We start from the raw sequence: 20,917 nt of genomic DNA, 5'->3' as shown, positions 1-20,917 counted from the left end.
GTTGCTACACATGGTAAGTTGTAAATAAAAGTTAAATGACAATCATGGGTAGATGATCATTTAATTTTTAAAAATTTTAACATTTATTGAGTGTTCAGTATGCATCAGGTACTGCGCTTGGCACTTACAGGCAGGATCTGATTTTGTCTTCATGACAACCTCGTGAGATAGGCATTACTATTTCCATCTCTAGTGAAGGACACGGAAGCCTGGCGTGATACAGTCCATGGGGTCGCAAAGAGTCAGACACAACTTAGTGACTGAACAACAACATTCCTGTTTCCATTTCATAAGTGAGTGATATGAGGTACAGAGATGCCAAGTCAGCTACTCAAGGACACACAGCTGGCAAATGGGTATGAGCCCAGGTTTTGGATTCTGAGCCCTACCTCTCCTAATCTCTATGCAGTAAATTTACTGAAGTGGGAAGACATTTATGATATATTATTGAATTTCAAAAAGCAGGTTACCAATGTTAGGTTCACAGGATCCCACTATTGGGAGAAAAATATATATATAAATCGGATGCTATTTTAAAAAATTCACCCAATGTATTTTCTGTTCTCAGTAATTCTTCTCCACCTCCCATGAGCTCTTGCCATTAAGATTTGGTGGTTTTGGAGCTGAGGTTTTATTGCCTTGTGGGAAAGGAAGGATGACTATGAAGTTAGAATGGGGTGATTTAGCCTTCAGGCACAATGACGTTTTGACTTCTGGCAAAGACTGCAGAAATTTCTGAGTATCACAGTTGGAGGGTCGGGGGGTGGGGTTGCTGCTGGTATCAAGTGGGAGGGAGCCAGGGATGCTGCTAAATGTTCTAAAGTGAACAGGACAGATCCCACAACAAGGAGTTATCCAGTCCCAAATGTCACCGTGCCGAGATGGAGAAACCCTGACCTGGCCTACGATAAATAAGTCCTTGGCTTTGGGTTTTCATTAGGATTTTTCAAATCTATAGCAAGGCAACATTCTAACAGTAAACCAACTTTATTTGAAAACCCCAGCTTCGTTAAGAGGGGACGGGTTTTTTCCAGAACACTCAAAAATAGATGTTTTCTATAAAGAGCCAGCCTGGAGGACAGGAGCATAGAGTGCTCCAAAGAGTGGAGTAGAGAGGCCCAGACAGGAAGGAGCTCTCCATCACATGGGAAGTTGAAAGCCCTTCTCAGAGGACGGAGTGTCAGGGAAGTCAGGGTGAATATATGGAAACAGATGAGATCTGGCTGGGAGGCTGAGGGGATAGAGCCCCAGGAAGATGTGAAGGCCTCTAAGCCATAGGATTCATCCTTCACTTCTCCAGGGGAGAGTACATCCCTTAGAGAAGCCCCAGTTTCAACACGGCATTGGAAAAACTGATGGCAAAATCCACTGATTACAGTTGTTGTTTAGTTGATCAGTTGTGTCTGACTCTTTGTGACCCCATGGACTGCAGCATGCCAGGCTTCCCTGTCCATCACTATCTCCCGAAGTTTGTTCAAACTCATGTTCATTGAATCAATGATGCCATCCAACCATCTCATCCTCTGTCGCCCCCTTCTCCTCTTGTTCTCAATCCTTTCCAACATCAGTTCTTCCAATGAATATTCAGGGTTGATTTCCTTTAGGATTGACTGGTATGATCTCCTTGCTGTCCAAGGGACTCTCAAAAGTCTTCTCCAGTACCACAGTTCAAAAGCATCAATTCTGTGGCACTCAGCCTTCTTTATGGCCCAACTCTCACATCTGTATACAGTCAAGCTGTACAAACCATAACTTTTTGACTATACAGACCTATGTTGGCCTGAGACTAAGTCATAAAAGACATTATGGCTTCTGCCTTACTGTCCAAGACCACTTGTCTGGAGGAGTCAGCAGCTGTGTCACAAGGACGCTCAAACAGCCTATGGGCAGGTTCACCTGGTGAAGAACTGAGGCCTCCTACTAAAAGCCGTGGAGGGAACCATTGCAGAGATGGGTCCTTCAGCCCCAGGAGGGCCTCCTGATGACCACAGCCCTAGCTGAGACCATGATAGCAACCTCATGAGAAACCCCAAGTCAAAATCACCCAGCTCAGCCAGTCCCAAATTCCTGACTCAGAGAAACTGTGAGATAGTAAATGCTTACTGCTATTTTATTTTTAAAATATTTATTTATTTGGTTGCGCTGGATCTTGATTGCTCTGCTTGGGCTTTCTCTAGTTGCAGGGAGTGGGGGCTACTCTTTAGCCGTGGTGTGTGGGCTTCTCACTGCAGTGGCTTCTCTTGTTGCAGATCACAGGCTCTAGGGCTTTTGGGCTTCAGTAGTTTCAGCTTGTGGGCTCTAGAGCACAGGCTCAATAGTTGTGGTGCACGAGCTTAGCTGTTCTGTGGCATGAAGGATCTTTCCAGACCACGGACAGAACTGTGTCTCCTCCTTTAGCGGGAGGATTCTTCACCACTGAGCCGTCAGGGACACCCCTTACTGTTGTTTTAGACCCTTACATCCTGGAGTAACTTGTCAAGCTGCAATGAGTAGTGAATACTGATTTTTGGCAGCAGGATCGGTGCAAAATTTACCAAAACCCCTAAAGGTGGAGTGGTTTGGGGTGGAACAGTGGCCAGAAGCTGCAGGACTTTTGCCAAGAGCCTTAGAGAAGGCCTGTTAGAAGGTTTGTTAGTAGGAGCTCAAAGGCCTTTGAGGAGGCAGTGAGAGGAGGTTTCCAGGAAAGTGAGGAAAATGTTACTGGGGTTAAGGGATCCTTGTTAGGTGGTGGCAGAAGTTTTAATAGCACACTGTCTGTCATCATGTGGGAAGAGAAAATGTTCCTGACGAGCTGACTGATTAAGCTAAAGAGAACTCCAGGCAAGAGTTGTGGAAGGTGCACCTGGCTACTTCTCACTACTTATTTACAGTGAAATGTGAAGGAGTGCTCAGTCACTCAGTCATGTCTCTTTGCGGCCCCAGGGAGTGTAGCTCTCCAGGCTCCTCTGTCCATGGAATTTTCCAGGCAAGAAATACTGGAGGGGGTTGCATTCCTACTCCAGGGGATCTTCCTGACCCAGGGATTGAACCCATGTCTCTTGCACTGCCTGCACTGGCAGGCGGTTTCTTTACCACTAGTGCCACCTGGGAAGCCCATGTGAGGGGTAGAGACAGTTAAAGAAAGGGCTGTTCAATCAGGACTCAGTGCTCTGGGCTTGAAAATTCCCTGCCTGTGCAGGTAGGCAAACGACACGTAAGAAACAGACTCTGGGTAAAGATCAAATCAAGGGTGCTCTCAAGAAAACACAATCTAAAGAAGAAACTGAAGTGACTGTAAAAATCCTGTGTTAAGAACACAGACTCAGGGTAGTGTCCCAGAGGACGTTTGGTCTAGGCACTGGGCTTCTAAGAAGCTTGGGCAGTCTTGGCAGAAGCCCAAGGTGGAAGGGCTTGTGTCAAAAAAAACCTGTGAGCATGGGTTTTGCCCATTGTCAACCTGCTTTTTTAACTTATATGCAGAGTACATCAAGCGAAATGCAGGGCTGGATGAAGCACAAGCTGGAATCAAGATTGCTGGGAGAAATATCAATAACCTCAGATATGCAGATGACACCACCCTAATGGCAGAAAGCAAAGAGGAACTAAAGAGCCTCTTGATGAAAGTGAAAGAGGAGAGTGAAAATGCTGGCTTAAAACTCAACATTCAAAAAACGAAGATTGTGGCATCTGGTTCCATCACTTCATGGCAAATAGATGGGGAAACAATGGAAACAGTGAGAGACACTATTTTCTTGGGCTCCAAAATCACTGCAGACGGTGACTGCAGCCATGAAATTGAAAGACACTTGCTCCTTGGAAGAAAAGCCATGACAAACCTAGATAATGTATTAAAAAGCAGAGACATTACTTTGCTGACAAAGGTTTATTTAGTCAAAGTTATAGTTTTTCCAGTAGTCATGTATGGATGTGAGAGTTGGACCATAAAGAAGCCTGACCACTGAAGAATTGATGCTTTTGAACTGTGGTGCTGGAGAAGATTCTTGAGAGTCCCTTGGACTGCAAAGAGATTAAACCAGTAAATGCTAAAGGAAATCAACCCTGAATTTTCATTGGAAGGACTGATGCTGAAGCTCCAATACTTTGGCCACCTGATGGGAAGAGCCGATTGGAAAAGACCCAGATGCTGGAAAAGATTGAAGGCAGGAGGAGAAGGTGACGACAGAGGATGAGATGATTGGATGGCCTCACCAACTCAATGGACAGGAGTTTGAGCAAGCTCCAGGAGATGGTGAAGGACAGGGAACCCTGGCATGCTGCAGTCCATGGTGTTGCAAAGAGTTGAATACAATTGAGCGACTGAACAACAACATGGGTTTCACCTAATAGGATGAACCCAAATAAGAAGCACTGGCAACGCAGACCAACAGACTCACAGAAGTAAAAGAAGCTTCTGGACCCACAAGCTTCTGCAGGCAGGAAGCAGACTCTAGAACTATGCAGCTGCAACTAGGTATCCTAGTCTTCAGCCGTGTGCCGTCTTCTCCCATCCTGGAGAGGGATGCCTTATGTAACCAATAAGACACTGCAGCAATGACAGAGAGTGACTACTGAGGCTTGGTCACAGGAGACGTTGCAATTTCCACCTTGCTCTCCTGGATCACTTGCTCAGGAGGAGCCAGCTGCAGACTGATGTTCATGAGAACACTGGAGCCGCTCTCTGGGGAGAACCCCATGGTGAGGAAATGAGGCCTCCTGCTCACAGCTATGTGAGCACGCTGTCTTAGAAGTGGATCCTCCAGCCCCAGTCAAGCCTGATGCAAAGAACTGACTTTGGCCACCTGATGCAAAGAACTGACTCATTTGAAAAGATCCTGATGCTGGTAAAGATTGAAGGCAGGAGAAGGGGATGACAGAGGATGAGATGGTTGGATGGCATCACTGACTCAATGAACATGAGTGTGAGTAAACTCCAGGAGCTGGTGATGGACAGGGAGGCTCGGCGTGCTGCAGCCCATGGGGCCACAAAGAGTCAGACATGACTGAGAGACTGAACTGAACTGAACTGAACTGGGAAGATCCCCTGGAGAAGGGAAAAGCTACCCACTCCAGTACTCTGGCCTAGAGAATTCCATGGACTGTATAGTCTATGGGGTCCCAAAGAGTCAGACACGACTGAGCAACTTTCACTTTCACTCTGCATATAAGTTAAATAAGCAGGGTGACAATATACAGCCTTGATGTACTCCTTTCCCAACTTAGAACCTGTCCATTGTTCCATGTCCGTTTCTAACTGCTACTTCTTGACCTGCGTACAGATTTCTCAGGAGGCAGGTCAGGTGGTCTGGTATTCCCTTCTCTTTAAGAATTTTCCACAGTTTGTTGTGACACACAGTCAAAGGCTTTGGCAGTCAATAAAGCAGAAGTAGATGTTTTTCTGGAACTCTCTCGCTTGTTCAATGATCCAACAGATGTTGACAATTTGATCTCTGGTTCCTCTGCCTTTTCTAAGTCCAGCTTGAACATCTGGAAGTTCTTGGTTCATGTACTGTTAAAGCCTGGCTTGGGGAATTTTGAGCATTACTTTGCTACCGTGTGAGAAAAGTGCAATTGTGTGATAGTTCGAACATTCTTTGGCATTGCCTTCCTTTGGGATTGGAATAAAAACTGACTTTTTCCAGCCACTGCTGAGTTTTCCAAATTTGCTGGCATGTTGAGTGCCACACTTTCACAGCATCATATTTTAGGATTTGAAATAAATCAACTGGAATTCCATCGCCTCCACTAGCTTTATTCATAGTGATGCTTCCTAAGGCCCACTTGACTTCACTTTCCAGGATGTCTGGCTCTAGGTGAGTGATCACACCATTGTGATTATCTGGGTTGTGAAGATCTTTTTTGTATAGCTCCCAACCAGGATCTTCCCAATCAGGGATCAAACCCAAGTCTCTCACATTACAGGCAGATTCTTTACAAGCTGAGCCACAAGGGAAGCCCTATATTCAGAGTACATCATGTGAAACGCTGGGCTGGATGCAGCACAAGCTGGAATCAAGATTGTCAGGAGAAACATCAATAACCTCAAATACACAGATGACACCATCCTTATGGCAGAAAGTAAAGAACTAAAGAGCCTCTTGACGAAAGGGAAAGAGGAGAGTGAAAAGGTTGGCTTAAAACTCAACATTCAAAAAACTAAGATCATGGCATTTGGTCCCAATGTTTCCATTTGGGAAACAGTGGAAACATGAGAGACTTTATTTTCTTGGGCTCCAAAATCACTGCAGATGGCGAGTTCAGCCATGAAATTAAAATACGCTTGCTCCTTGGAAGAAAAGCTGTGACCAACCTAGACAGTATATTAAAAAGTAGAGACATTACTTTGCTGGCAAAAGTGCATATAGTCAAAGCTATGGTTTTTCCAGCAGTCAAGTATGGATGTGAGAGTTGAACTATAAAGAAAGCTCAGTGCTAAAAAATTGATGCTTTTGAACCGTGGTGTTGGAGAAGACTCTTGAGAGTCCCTTGCACAGCAAGGAGATCAAACCAGTCAATCCTAAAGGAAATCAGTCCTGAATATTCATTGGAAGGACAGATGCTGAAGCTGAAACCTCAATACTTATGGCCACCTGATGCGAAGAACTGACTCATTGGAAAAGACCCTGATGCTGGGAAAGATTGAAGGGAGGAGGAGAAGGGGACGACAGAGGATGAGATGGTTGGATGGCATCACCGACTTGATGCACTTGATGCACTTGATGTGAGTTTGAGCAAGCTCTGGGAGTTGGTGATGGACAGGGAGGCCTGGCATGCTGCAGTCCATGGGGTCGCAAAGAGTGAGATACAACTGAGCAACTGAACTGACCTGACCTGTAACTGACTGTGAACAATCAATTAAGATAACTCACTACCTTCAGAGTAGCCTAATAACTATTACTTGAATGGCTGAGTGAGGTGACTAGGTGAGTGGTCCTGACAGAGACCAGGGGGGCGTGTGGAGCCATTGAGAGATCTGGGGACTCAGAGGGGTCTGGGGCTGGGACCCAGAGGACAGAGAATGGGACCTTCTTGACAGCGGCCACAGAGGAAATCTGGGAACCATGCTAGGGGCTAAGTAGACCTATCTACTCTGCCAGTGAGGCTGGCGAGGCCGAGAGGATGGTGACAGACAGGAAGTCTCCTCCCGAAATGCCATGAAGCCTTCTGGGGCGGAGGAGGGGGGAACGAATCCGTGATGGCTTTGTGTCCCCAAAGTGACCAGGCTGCGAGTGACAGTCCTCGAGATAACCAGCCTTAAATTTCACTGAAAAACATCAGGTGAGATTAGATTGAATGTATCACCTCTAGAGAAGTAATTTTCTCCATAAGCCTCTGTCTCCTCTAACTTGCAAAATGGTAATAAAATATTTAAAACCTCCGAAGACAAGAGGGATTTCAGTTACCCATATTTCTGTCAAAGTATATAAATATAGATTCTGATACACATTCATATATATTCATGTATATGTACACACACATGCACACATACATTCATTGCAGAGGTACTGACTGATATGGGTGGATGGGTACAAAATCTGGAGGGATTTGTACCAAAAAGTCAACAGGGTGCAGTCCAGATGGTAAGGATGAGATCTTTCACTGTTTTCTGTTTATCCCAATTGTTTTTTTCACAATTGATAATGTTGCTCTTTAGAATTGGAGAAATTAAGCAAAGACTGAGACCCATCCTCCTGGCCATGAGCCCATCCCCGAAGCCGCCACGGAAGCGCCCCTGAGTACCTTGTTTGATGATGGGAACCCCGTGGGCAGCGCCATCCACCATGAAGGAGAACATCTTCCCGCTGGCACTTGTGGGCCGCTTGTGAGAGGCGGGCGGGACCATGGTGGGCCTGGGGAAGCCCTGGGACCAGCTCCTCTGCACTGGCACCGGCCGGACGCCTGGGTGGAAGGGGACCTGAGGTGGCGAGGGTGATTGGTTCGGCTGCTGGGTGGCCCGAGATGGCTGTGGCCTGGGCCAAGGTGCTGGGCCCGCCGCCCATGGGAAGGAGACCTGCAGGGGCAGACAAGAGGGTCAGGGGAGGTTACGAGCAGCTGGGGTGGTCTCTACCCTTCTGTCCCAGCTATGTGACTGCTGTCCTAGGTTTCATCATATAAGGCACTTCCTCCAGGAAGCCTTCCCAGACTCCCCAAATCTGGGATGGTAATCCCCACATGGATCACACTGCACGTCACTGCACCACCATCTGTTGGGTGCAGCCTTCATGCCAAGCACCCTGCCAAGAGATTTGCATCCATTACCTCACTTAATACACCTAACACTCTGTGATGAGCCTGAGGCTGAGTAAGACCTAGTGACCTTCCCAAGATCATAGATTCGGTAGTGAGCGACTGAGCTGGTAGAATGCCATCTCTAAGACATAAGAGTGTTTTGTCCATCTTGCTCAACACTGTATCTTCAGCACCTAGAATAAACCCTTGGTACGTACAGAGTAGGCCCTCAAATATCAGTTAAGGACTTCCCTAGTGGCCCAGCCATTAAGAATCTGCTTGCCAATGCAGGGGACACAGGTTCAATCCCTGGTCCGGGAAGATCCCACATGCTGCAAGACAACTAAGTCTGTGCTCCACAACTACTGAGTCCATGCTCTAGAGCTCTTGAACCACAACTAATGAAGCCTGTGTGTCTATAGTCCATGCCCTGCAACAAGAGAAGCCACTGCTATGAGGAGCCCCCACGCACCATAACTAGAGAAAGCTTGCGGGCAGCAATGAAGACCCAGTGCAACCATAAATAAATATTTTAAAAAGTACTGTTGAAAGAATGAATTAACAAATCTCCGAGATTCAGGCCCAGCTCTCCAGGACCCCATGGCCTGCTTTCTTTACATCCACACTGCGTGTCTTTCTGGCATTCCTACTGCACCTGTCCCCCAAAGCCAAGAGCTACGGGGTGGCAGGCACCCCGGCTGGCTCATTAGCCTGCGATCCTCAACGCTCACCACACCCTATTCTTGGCAGATACTCCATAAATATCTATCGAGGGACCCCAGCAGAAGATGTTTATAGCTACTTTCAACAGAGAGCACATCAAGATCTGTCTAAACCGGGAGAAGCAAATGCTGAGAGAGGTGCTGACACCTGGCTTTGTCTTGGCTTGATGCTGTCATGGCAGTTTCTCCCGTTGCCTAGTGGTAAGACATGACATCGGGAGTGCTACCATTTATCGTACTTTACTCATCTTCCTCACGATAGGGGGAGGAGATCTCTTTGTGCCCCGTTTACAAATGAGGCTTAGAGAGGTTAAGGCAGGGGTCCCCGACCTCCGGGATCTAATGCCTGATGATCTGAGGTGGGGCTGATGTAATAATAATAGAAATAAAGTGCACAATAAATGTAACACACTTCAGAAATCCTGAAACCATCCCCCAGCCCACCCCCCTGCCACCTGGGTCCATGGTAAAATTGTCTTCTATGGAACTGGTCCCTGGTGACCAAAAGGTTGGGGCACTGCTGGGTTAAGGAACTGACCAAGCTCAGGCGATGGTGGAGGGGGTGGTGGGATTGGAGTTTGATGAGCTCTTTCCCTCTCTGTTTCTCTCTCCTTTCTTATCACCCATCCCCACCCCTCCCCCTAGACTCCTGGAAGAAAAAACAACACAATTTTCAAGTAAGAAGCTAAGTTTAAAGGTTCGCTGCCTGTGTGGGATCACGTGTCTCCTTCCCCAGACAGGGACACATAATGAGAAACAGGACAGAAGGCTTCTGAAATGGGAGCACTGGCAGACAGAACTTCCTATAACTCCAGCTGGACTGTGTTCAAGAGGAAGTTTCTCCACTCGCTTGGGCTCCCAAACCAGTCTTTTAGCTACAGCTTTTCCCAGCCAAGTCAAGAATCTGGTGAATTCCCCCAAAGGCTTTTTTTGGAGTCAGTGAGAGCAGTGTTTGAGGAAATTAAACTCCAATTGCCTGGGGACACCGGGCCCAGAAATTTTGGGGGGTGCTGCATCAGGCCTTAGTTGCATCATGCGAGATCTTTTGTTGTTGTTGTGAGCGGACCCTTTAGTTGTGGTGTGTGGGCTTTCTAGGTGTGGCACTCAGGCTTAGTTGCCCCACAGCATGTGGAATCTTAGTTCCCTGACCAGGGATCAAACCCCAGTCCCCTGCATTGCAAGGTGAATCCTTAACCACTGGACCACCAAGAACTCTCTGCTCTAGCATTTATAACGACACTGGCCCTGGGCTTCCTTGGTGGCTCAGAAGGTAAAGACTCCGTCTGCAATGTGGAAGATTCGGGCTCCATCACTGGGTTGGGAAGATACCCTGGAGAAGGGAATGACTATCCACTCCAGTATTCTTGCCTGGAGAATTCCAAGGACAGAGGAGGGTGGCAAGTTACAGTCCACGGGGTCACAGAGCTGACAAGACTGAGCAACTAGCAGCCAGCCTCTAGGCCCTACTGAAACCTGTTTCAGGAATGGACTTGGTGGTGTTCCAGAACTCAGCTACCTTACATGTAGATTAAAATTTCTCTCCACTGTGGGCACCTCTGTCCCTGCCTAAGCTCTCTTCTCTCCTTTCAGAAGCTGAGATGCCCTGCTCCTTCCTGTGCTGACTTCTCCGTCCATCCTCTCCTTTCCTCTCCTCTGAGGCTGTCTCACCTCAATCATTCCTATCATTTTTTCCCATTTGTTTAATAAAGTTTTATTGAATGAATGGGCTGAAGGTGGGAAGGGGTAAATTCAAGTGTCTTTTATCCCCCGCTAGCTAGAAAACAAATCTAGAGACCACAGGTAGTGGTGGAAGACTTTCCTTTCATGCTGGGATGCTCAGGTAGATGTGCCTCCCTGTCCACTAACAGCCAAGGTGCTAAAGGGAGTGGTCATATCTCATGCCTCAAAGAGAACAGGCCAGAACCCACTCAGCCCTTCGGAAATTTCAGGAACCTCTCGCCCAGGCTCAGTCCATTGCTGTGGGTGGGGCTCAGCCACCAGCCAACCACACTCCTTGGCGCACTGAGCCAATCAGAGCCAAGGAGACCCAGGAACACTTGGCCGGACACCAGGGTGCCACTGGAGTGGCCTGGTGGGACTTAAGAGCGCAGCCAGCATGAAGGAGTGGAGCCCAGACAGGGAGAGAGAGAAGTTGTTTTTCATTTTCAAGATTACGGTGAGTAACCTATGTGTATGTGCTCAGATGCTCAGTCGTGTCTGACTCTTTGCAATCCCATGACTGTAGCCTGTCGGGCTCCTCTGTCCATGGGATTTTCCAGGCAAGAACACTGGAGTGGGTTGCCATGCCCTCCTCCGGGGATCATCCCGACCCAGCGATCAAACTCATATCTCTTATGTCTCCTGCATTGGCAGGAGGTTTATTTACCACTAGCGCCACCTGGGAAGCCCAAAACTTTTATATAGGTTTAATAATAGAGGTTTACATAGAGCTTGATTTTTTTTGTTTGTTTTGCTGACTGCCTAGACTTAAGGTAACGGGGAAAATCTTAACAGTGCAGATGATAAAAAAGTATCTTGTGCCTCAGCCATTACGTAATAAGTAGCACAAAAAATTGAGGGAACATTCCTCTAGTACTTGAAAACTACTCTCCGATGCAGAAAAAAAAAAGTCAGGTCACTGATGAATATGGGAAGTTAATATTCCTCTAGTACTTGAAAACTACTATCTGATGCAGAAAAAAAAAAAAGTCACATCACTGATGAATGTGGGAAGTTCCAATGTCTTTCTTTTTTACTTGCATTACTCATAAATGCAAATATATCCAAAATGCCCCCAAATATCCACCAGTGCTCAGGTTGGGAGCTCTCTCATTCATCAGTTACAACAAGAAATTGGTTATGGATACAAGAATTCAACAAAAGTCAATGAAAGCATTCTGTGAGGTTCAGCTGGCTGTGTGGAATTTACAGGAAAGAGTACTGTATTTCTCGTTATTTGGAAAGAAGGTGTTACACATTCTTGATATCATTAAACCTTATGCTATACATGTGCATCCTTTACATTTTTCAGACAGCTGGTTGTTAAACATTTACTAGCCAGTCTCTGTCTGTGCCAGGCACTCAGCAGAGTGCCTGCTACTCACGGTAGGTGTTCACCACCGACTGAGCTGAACAGTTGGCAAAAGTAGTGTAAGTAAAAAGGTCTTTGATTCTGGGGCCGGGAGGAGGGAGTGGGGAATACCTGCTAAGCCTGGAGAGTCTCGTAATAGCAGACAGTAAAGAAGTGTCCAGAGCAAAAGTATGCGGAGATGCTTAAGGGCACGGCAACCAGCTTGAAAGAGCTCCCAGGGGCTGAGGCTGGAAGAATTTGAGCAACAAAACAGATAATGAGGGACATTCCTGCTGGTTAAGTGGTTAAGAATCCGCCTTCCAATGAAGAGGACACAGGTTCAATCCCTGGTCGGGAAACTAAGATCCCACATGCCATGGGGCAACTAAGTCCATGCACAGCAACAGGAGAAACCCTCACGCTGCAATGAAGACCTAGTGCAGGCAAAGTAAAAATAAAAAAAGAAAGGATTATGACCCAGAGTGTAAAATATACTAAGTCCATGCTGATATAGATATGTGAGTGAGTAAATACATAAAGCTGGGAGAAGAGACCATCTTCCTTACAGAAGACTCTAACACATGTAGATGTTGAGCTTAATTCCCACAGTCTGGAAGGGCCTGGGGGTGGGGGTGACAGGGCAGAGGGAGGAGATGCACTGACCACAGCATGGAGGAGCCATGGATCTCAAAAGACAGGATGGAGACTATAGAACACAGTCACTAGATCTCAGAAGCTCGGGGAGGGGCTATTTGGTGCTGGGCAAATGGCTTTTTTCTGATGCAGAAGCTGAGGCTCCAGTATTTTGGTCATCTGATGCAACTCATTGGAAAAGTCCCTGATGCTGGGCAAGATTGAGGGCAGAAAGAGAAGAGTGTGTCAGAGGCTGAGATGACTGGATGGTATCACCAACGCAAGGAACATGAACTTGGGCAAACTCTGGGAGATGGTGAGGGACAGGGAGGCCTGGTGTGCTGCAGCCCATGGGGTCGAAAAAAGTTGGACATGACTGGGCAACTGAACAACAACAACAAATGGCTTTTACCTCAACAGCTCCCAGGATGTCACCATAACTCAAAGTGGGGTAGTAATTCTATGTCTCCAAAAAAAAGGTAAATTATGTCCACGACTTTCAATGTGAGAAATCAAGATGATACATTCAGAACACAGAACCACCAAGTTGTATATTACTTTTAGGTTTTGGAACTTAAAAGAGGTCCCGGGACTTCCCTGGGGGTCCAGTGGTTGAGAATCTGTCTGCCAGTGCAGGGGATATGGGTTCGATCTCTGATTCAGGAAGATCCCACGTGCTCCAGGAAGATTCCACATGCCTCAGAGAAACTAAGCCTGTGGGCCACAACTCCTGAGCTCATGCTCCGCAACAAGAGAACCCACCGCAATGAGAAGCCCAAGCACTGCAACAAAGGGTAGTCCCTGCTCGCTGCAACTAGAGAAAGCCTGTGTGTAGCAATGATGACTCAGTGCAGCCAAAAACCAAAAAGAATTAGGTCTGCCTTGTAGCTCAGTTGGTAAAGAATCTGCCTGCAGTGTAGGAGACCTGGGTTCGATCTCTGGGTCAAGAAGATCCCCTGTAGAAGGAAATGGCATCCCACTCCAGTATCCTTGCCTGGAAAATCTCATGGACACAGGAACCTGGTGGGCTGCAGTTCATGGGGTCGCAAAGAGTCGGGCCATGACTGAGCAACTAACACTTAACCACACTTGAGCTGTTCAAAAAAGTCATTCATTTGGATTTTGGGGTTAAAGGAGACCTGGTTCATCTAATTTACCCATTTTTTGGTAAATCTTCAATCTTACAGTTCTTTCTTTCAAGTTCTAATTAGCTTCCTGGTTGGCTCATAAAATGCGAAATGGAATCTAACCAGAAAACAGCTGGGTGCTTGCAAATAGCTTTCACTACCCCTAGACTTGACCTACTTCAATTCAGTCTTGCCCAACTGAGAGACTGAATACAAGAGTGAATGACCATCGACTAAGTAAAGGGAAGAGAAGCAGCAGTATGGTTCAAGTTTCGTAAACCAGGGTGTGCTCTGCCAGAGGAGCCAGGAGGCAGCCACGCTGATCCCCAGATTCCTGGCTGAGTCTGGGTCCTGTCTCTCCAGGGGGCTAAGCCGTCCACCTGCGCTCCTGTCTCCACTCCACCCCCCAAGGTCATCCATAGACATCTGGGGATGACACAGTCCTCAAGAATCTTCCTGTTTGAGTTTTTGCTGAGGACCCTGTGCCTGAGACCATCTGCAGCCCCCTGCCCTCCACTTCACTGGCCGTGGGAAGTCGCCTTTGATGTGAAACACATGGTGGTCTCAGGATTTCTCATCCCATCAGCAGGTCCCCACAGGACCTGTAGGAGCACGGTGTAGATGAAATCCTATGAGGTCAGGTTGGCGATGACAAAGCTTGACTAGCAAGAGGTTTTGTTCTGAATGGGACCATGCTCTCTGGTCATTCCCTCTACCTCCAGCTCCTCAACCCCAGGTACAGTAAAGCCACATCCTCCTCAAGGCTGGACTCTAGTCAGGATCCAAGCCACGCCGAGGAAGATGCTGGCTCTTTCTCTGGAGCTGCCAGTCTGGAGCGTGATGGTGCTGATGGTGGCCACGTTCCTGCAGGTGAGGTGGCAAGAGCCTGCCAGACTGTGAAGCTGACAGAGCAGAGTCAGGTTCCTGACCATGGCTTGGGCACCTGGGCCTGAAGCTGCAGCTTCTGGCCTTTTCAGTTACATGAGCTATTTTTCCCCCTAGGCTAGTTTTAAGTTAGTTTTATGACACTTGAAACCAGTAAAATTTTCTGGACAATATGCTTATTGAGACTTTGGCATAAGCGTCACTATGTGCCCTATGGCGAGACTCTATGGTACTCAGAATGAAAGCTGTCATAAGTTGTTTGTCATTTTCAAATAAAATCCCACCAGTCTGTAATCATGCACCAAATTTAAACCTATAAAAGTAAAGCAGCAGCCCTGGAGAAGAATGATTTAAGACCAAGGAATCAATAATAAGACAAGTAGTAAAGCGCTGCCTAGAGAAACTTTGAACAAATAAATAGCTCTTCAGCTACAGCAGGCTTCGGACTATAAACCCCAAATTTCTTCTTCAGAAATTGCCTAGGGAAGACATTCCACAGTTTTATTTGTTTGTTTATTTCTGACCTCACTACTTGGCTTTCAGGATCTTAGTTCCCAGACTAGGGATTGAACCCAGGCCACCAGAGTGAAAGTGCCAAGTCCTACCCACTGGACCACCAGGGAATTCCCAACATTCCACAGTTTTAAAAGAAAACCTTCCAGTTGAAGAAACAGGTAAAACTTACAATATGCATCTGTTATATATAATATACCAATATCTAGTATATTTATCAGATATATGTCAATGTAATTATACTATTACTATATATGCAAATACATGTATATGTGGATGTATATTTATTTGTATTTATTTATTTATGGCTATGCTGGGTCTTTGTTGCTGCACATGGGCTTCCTCTAGTTGCAGTGAGTGGGCTTCTCATTGTGGTGGCTTCTGCTGTTACAGAGCACGGGCCCTAGAGCAGATGGGCTTCAGTAGTTGTGGTGCACAGGTTTAATTGCTGCAAGCAGGCTTTCTCCAGTTGCAGCGAGTGGGGGCTACTATCTAGTTGCAGAGCCTAGGCTTTTCCTTGTAGTGGCTTCTCTTGTTGCAGAGCATGGGCTCTAGGTGCACAGGCTTCAGTAGCTGTGGCGCATGAGCTTAGTCACCCTGAGGCATGTGGGATCTTCCTGGACCAGGGATCGAACCTGTGTTCCCTGCATTGGAAGGCAGATTCTTAACCACTGGACCACCAGGGAAGTCCTGTGTGTGTATATTTAGAACCAGTTATTTTTTTAAAGAGGTAATGAAAAGATTGCTCAAAATCTATTTTTTCAGCTCACCTATCTTTTTTTTTGTTGTTGTTATTCCTCAGCAAACTAAGTAAGCAATTAATGAGTATAGTTGCCAGCACACAGTGAGGCTTAATCTGACTGAGTTCTTTCTCTCCAGCTCTCCCTCTATTTTTAGATCTTCTTTCAGAAACCAGTAAAAGAGACCGTACAGAAACCAAGTAAAATAAAAGAGACCATACAGCATAGTGTTACATGCAGAGGCTAGTAAACATTTTCTGTAGAGCCAGACAGTAAATATTTCCAACTCTGTGTGCCATATGGTCTTTGCAGTTTGCTCTGCAGTTACAGCAGACAACACAGGCAATACGGAAATAAAGGGGGTACTTGTGTTCCATTTGGCCCTGGGCCGTAGTTTGCCAACCTCTGGTTAAAGAGCTTGGGATCTGTCATGAAACAGAATCTGGTCCAGCTTCCCGCTCTGCTCCTTACCATCTGCGTAACCCTGACGAGTCTGCTATTTGTGTGTCTCGTCTGTAAAATAGGGATGAGAACAGCTATTTCTTAGTCTGGTGAGAAGCAGGTGAGACAGAGCACATGAAATGCTTGGAGCACCTCCTGGCCTATAATAAACGAGCATCAAACATTTGCCATCAGGAATCATCATCATCATCGAAAAAGAAAGAGGGCAACTTAATTTGTCCAGGAGAGACGAGGAAATGAGGGTTCGATCCCTGGGTCGGGAAGATCCCCTGGAGGAGGAAATAGCAACCTGCTCCAGTATTCTTGCCTGAAAAATCCTATGGACAGAGGAGCCTGGCTGGCTATGGGGTTGCAGTCCATGGGGTTGCAAAAGAGCCAGACATGACTGAGCACATATGCAGGATGTAGCAGCAATAGCCCAATAACCTTGGTGAAAAATTAGTGAAGCCAAACAAGGAAGCCCATAACTGAAAATGCATTTTCTTCTATTACCAGTGGGTTTCGCTTTTACCCACATGATGAATCATTCCTTGTCAAGCATGTGAAATTGCAGGTTGAACTGGGGAATCGTGAGACCTTCCTTAATCAGCGGGCCCTGGAGGAGCTGCCTGGGCTCACATGGCACCGTGATGCTTCATGCTATTAGAAAAAGCCTCCAAGGGACTCAGGAGAGCTAGCTTTTAATCCTGGCTCTGGATCTATATGACTGATACCCAACCTTGGGGAAGTCACTGAAACTCCCCGGGCCTCAGCTTATACAATGATAGGGGTAGTCCCAGGGACCTCTATAAAAAAACTTAAGGGCGAAAGGGGATCTGTGATTAATGAGCAGCTCCTTGGCAGAAATTAAAAATAGAAGCTCAGAAAGGTAAAGTCAGTTGCAGTTAGCATTTGAACTTGGGTCCATCAAACCCCAAAGCCTTTGCTTTTGATCTCATTCTGCAGAGCTTCCTCATCAAAGCAGCGAGGAATAATGGCCGACAGAGGGCGCTCTTCCCGCTAGACATGACGTCATGACATTGCAGGGACAGAAGACAGTACCCAGGAGCCACATAGGAGAGTCTAGTTGGCCTGGGGACACGGCAGGACAGACTAAAGGGAAGGCCAGTCACGGGCAATGATAGGGGTGGGAGCTCCTGCCAATGAGCCGACAACACCTTCATGGAACAACTCGACACATTATTTGGGGTACCTCGCTTCCTTTTTCATTCTCGCTATTTCCATCAGTTTTGCCATACTTCAGAACAGAGAAAAACACGATTTATACACTTGGGTGATGAGGGTTTCCTTACTCAGCTGCTTTATGAGAACACAGTCACTGTGACTAGAACAGCTTGTTTCTATACCGCCTTCCCCAGAGTTCAGAAAGCACAAAGAAAGGCAACTATCAACAAAACACACAGTGCGGCAGGCACACCTGACTTTGTGACTTCAACTCCCCACACCTGGTACTGAGACTGTATGTTAATCAATGGGTGCTTCAGGGCATGGCAAACGGCCCTGCAGGTTATGTCCTGCACACCCCCAGGGGGCGCCATCTACATGGACTGTACTGTGAATGGTGACTGTGCAGTAATACTTTCATGAAAGAGCTATGATTTACAGAGTCTGGTCCTAGGCATATGCTGGATGCCAATGCACTTTGTCAAATGAGATTTTCTTCATTTTTTTCCATCTTCCATGTCATTCTATGGATACTTTATCTGCAAATATATCTGTCTGCTAGTCGGGGGAGGGCTTGGGAGGTTTCCTGTCCAAAGGAACACTTACAAAGGAAGCATCTTGGCTGCTACATGCTGGTTCGCTTGATTCTAACTAAAGTTGAGGGTGGGGACTTCCCTGGCGGTCCAGTGGTTAAGACTCCATGCTTCTAATGCAGGGGATGTGAGTTTGATCCCTGGTCAGGGAACTATTATTAATAATAGGATCTTACATACCTGCCATGCAGTGCAGCCAATAAACAAATAAAACTGAAGATTTTCATGTGTTTATCAGGTACCAGACGCTGGACTCAACAATTTACATATATTGCCCACTTAATACCACTGTTGCTCCGTGTGGTAGGAACTGTATTACAGAAATGGGGACCAAGGCTTTGAGAGAAATGACTTGGGTGTGTCCAGTGTAAATGCCAGTACAAGAGCAGGGCTGGGATTGCTCTGGAGTCAGCCTGGCCTTGGGGCATGTGCCCTAACCACGTGACAGCTGCAAACACATCTGGACTCCTAACCCAACCCGCCCCCACCTCCACCCCCCAAGAAAATGTTGCCAGTCCTCTCTCTTGGTTCTGGTCACCACAGAGCCTGAAATAAATGTTCTCATTTGGGAGCTCTTTGTCAGGGAAAGAACAGTTCCTGTCACACTTAACCTGGGTGATCAGGGCGGTTCTCCTGGGAAACTCTACCCTGGGAGTACACACAGCCCCCTCACCTGGGACCCGCCGATCAGTGGGAAACAAGAACATCCAGGAGGCAAGATGACTTCAAAGAATTTCTTAGAAAAACTAGACCTTAAAATATTTCCAAAATTTTATTTATTTATATTTGGCTGTCCTGGGTCTTCACTGCTGTGCGCGGGCTTTCTCTAGCTGCGGTGCGTGGGGCTTCTCGTTGCAGTGGCTTCTCTTGCCGCAGAGCGTGGTCTCTAGTGCGCCCAGGCTTCAGCAACTGTGGCTCGTGGGCTCAATGGTTGTGGCACGCAAGCTTAGCTGTCGCTCAGCATGTGGAATCTTCCCGGACCAGGGATCAAATCCATGTCCCCTGCATTGGCAGGCAGATTCTTAACCACTGGACCACGAGGCAAGTTCTGTATCTCAAAATACTTGATGAGAGATGCTCTTCAATACCTTTCCCATTTCCCCCTCTTTCTTTCTCTTCTTTTAAACAGTTCACAGGTCTGAGTTATCAGCAAGAGGAATTCATAGGAAAATGTTTATCAGTCCATAGGCCGCCCTCAGGTAGGCCTTGCGAAGGACCCCTCCACGAGTAACAGCTTAAAGGATGCAAGCTTCTCAACCTGGGGACTCACCAGAAGAAAGCATTTTTGAGAAGATGAGATGGGGGGGAGAGTCCTGCAAAGTCACCTGGGCACAGTCAGGGAAACACCTGTGCAGGCAGTCACTGGAGGAATGAAGCAGGGCACAAGTGAGTGTAGAAATGAGAATTGAAAAAAATTCACGTATAATTGAGTGACCGTGAAAGTATGCTTTGCTCTTTGTGAAAACCAATTGAGGCTACTGTTCCAGCCAGCAACAGACTAAATAGTTTTCTCCCTTCCTTTATCTGCAAGTGGGGATAGTGTTTGATTCGTGCTGACTAGTTGTATGACCCTGGGGAAATTACTTAACCTGTCTGAGGTTTGGATTCCTTGTCTGTAAAATGGGGATCACAAAAGAACCAAGTCATGGGTTGTTGTGAGCATGAAACAGGGAAAGCACAGTGAAATAAGCTTAGCACAGTGCTGTCCATGTCAGCGATTCCTCCTGCTGCCATACTGGTTTCTCTTCTTACAAAGCATCTTCTTCCTTCTCATCTACTCAAGGTCAGAGATTGTCATCACTGTTTCCCATGCTTATATAACAAGCACCTCGTAAAATAAAGTCCCCCTTTCATATCTGTACACCCATGTTCATAACAGTCTTACTTGAAATGGCCAAAAGGTGGAAGCAAATGGCCATGGATGGACAAAAGAACAAACAAAATGTGGTGAATACGTACCATGAAACATTATTCAGCCGGAATGAACCTTGAGGACATCACACTAAGTGAAATAAGATGGTCACAAGAGGAAAGATAATGTAAGATTCTACCTATAGGAGGTACCTAGAATAGTCAAATTCATAGACACAGAAGGACTGGTGGGATGGGAGGAAGGACGAGGGAGTTTTTATTTGATGGGTGTAGAGTTTCAGTTTGGGAAGATGAAAAGAGTTCTGGAGTCAGTCAGATGGTGGTGATGGCTGCACAACAGTATGAATATATTCAATGCTACTGGACTGTACTCTTAAAAAAGGTGAACATGGTAAATGTATTTTACCTCAATTTTGAAAATTAAAAAGCAAACTAAAAAATGAAGTGCCTCCAAGGTTTCCCGACATTTGGGGTGATAGAAAAGGATGAAAATGTTCTGAAAGCAGGTTGTGGTGATGGCTGCACATGTAAAGGGACACTTAAAATGGGTGAAGTTTATGTTATGTAAATTGTACTTCAATGAGATTGGATGCTGTTAAGCCAGAGGAGGAAATGGCAACCCACTCCAATATTCTTGCCTGGAGAATCCCATGGACAGAGGAACCTGGCGGGCTACAGTCCATGGGGTTGCAAAGAGTCAGATAACACAGAGATTGAGCATGCACACACAAAGCTATTAAGAGCAAGCAAGCAAACACACACATGCTGTGATCCAGAGGAAACCTTGGGGGATGAAGGATTTGTTCACTGTCTTGATTGTGGTGATTTTTCATAGGTATACACATATGTCAAAGTCCATCCAAGTACAGATTTAAATGTGCAGTTTATTGTATGTTAATTATATCTCAATAAAGCTGTGTTTTTAAAAGGC

General features: G+C 46.5%; 1 protein-coding gene across 4 annotated transcripts in view; it reads right to left on the bottom strand.

Moving 5' to 3' along the window:
- Positions 1–20,917, bottom strand: part of FHAD1 (forkhead associated phosphopeptide binding domain 1) — a 160,118-nt gene that overhangs the window by 100,333 nt on the left and 38,868 nt on the right. For all 4 annotated transcript variants that reach the window (XM_043486194.1, XM_043486195.1, XM_043486196.1 and 1 more), the window contains exon 4: positions 7,717–7,987. In XM_043486194.1, the coding sequence (XP_043342129.1) occupies positions 7,717–7,987 (271 nt within the window). The remainder of the gene's footprint in view (positions 1–7,716; positions 7,988–20,917) is intronic.

The sequence above is a fragment of the Cervus canadensis genome, chromosome 13 (genome assembly GCF_019320065.1).
Source record: "Cervus canadensis isolate Bull #8, Minnesota chromosome 13, ASM1932006v1, whole genome shotgun sequence".
NCBI lineage: Eukaryota > Metazoa > Chordata > Mammalia > Artiodactyla > Cervidae > Cervus > Cervus canadensis.
Note: the sequence above shows the minus strand (reverse complement) of the source record. Positions and strands in the feature narration are given on the sequence as shown.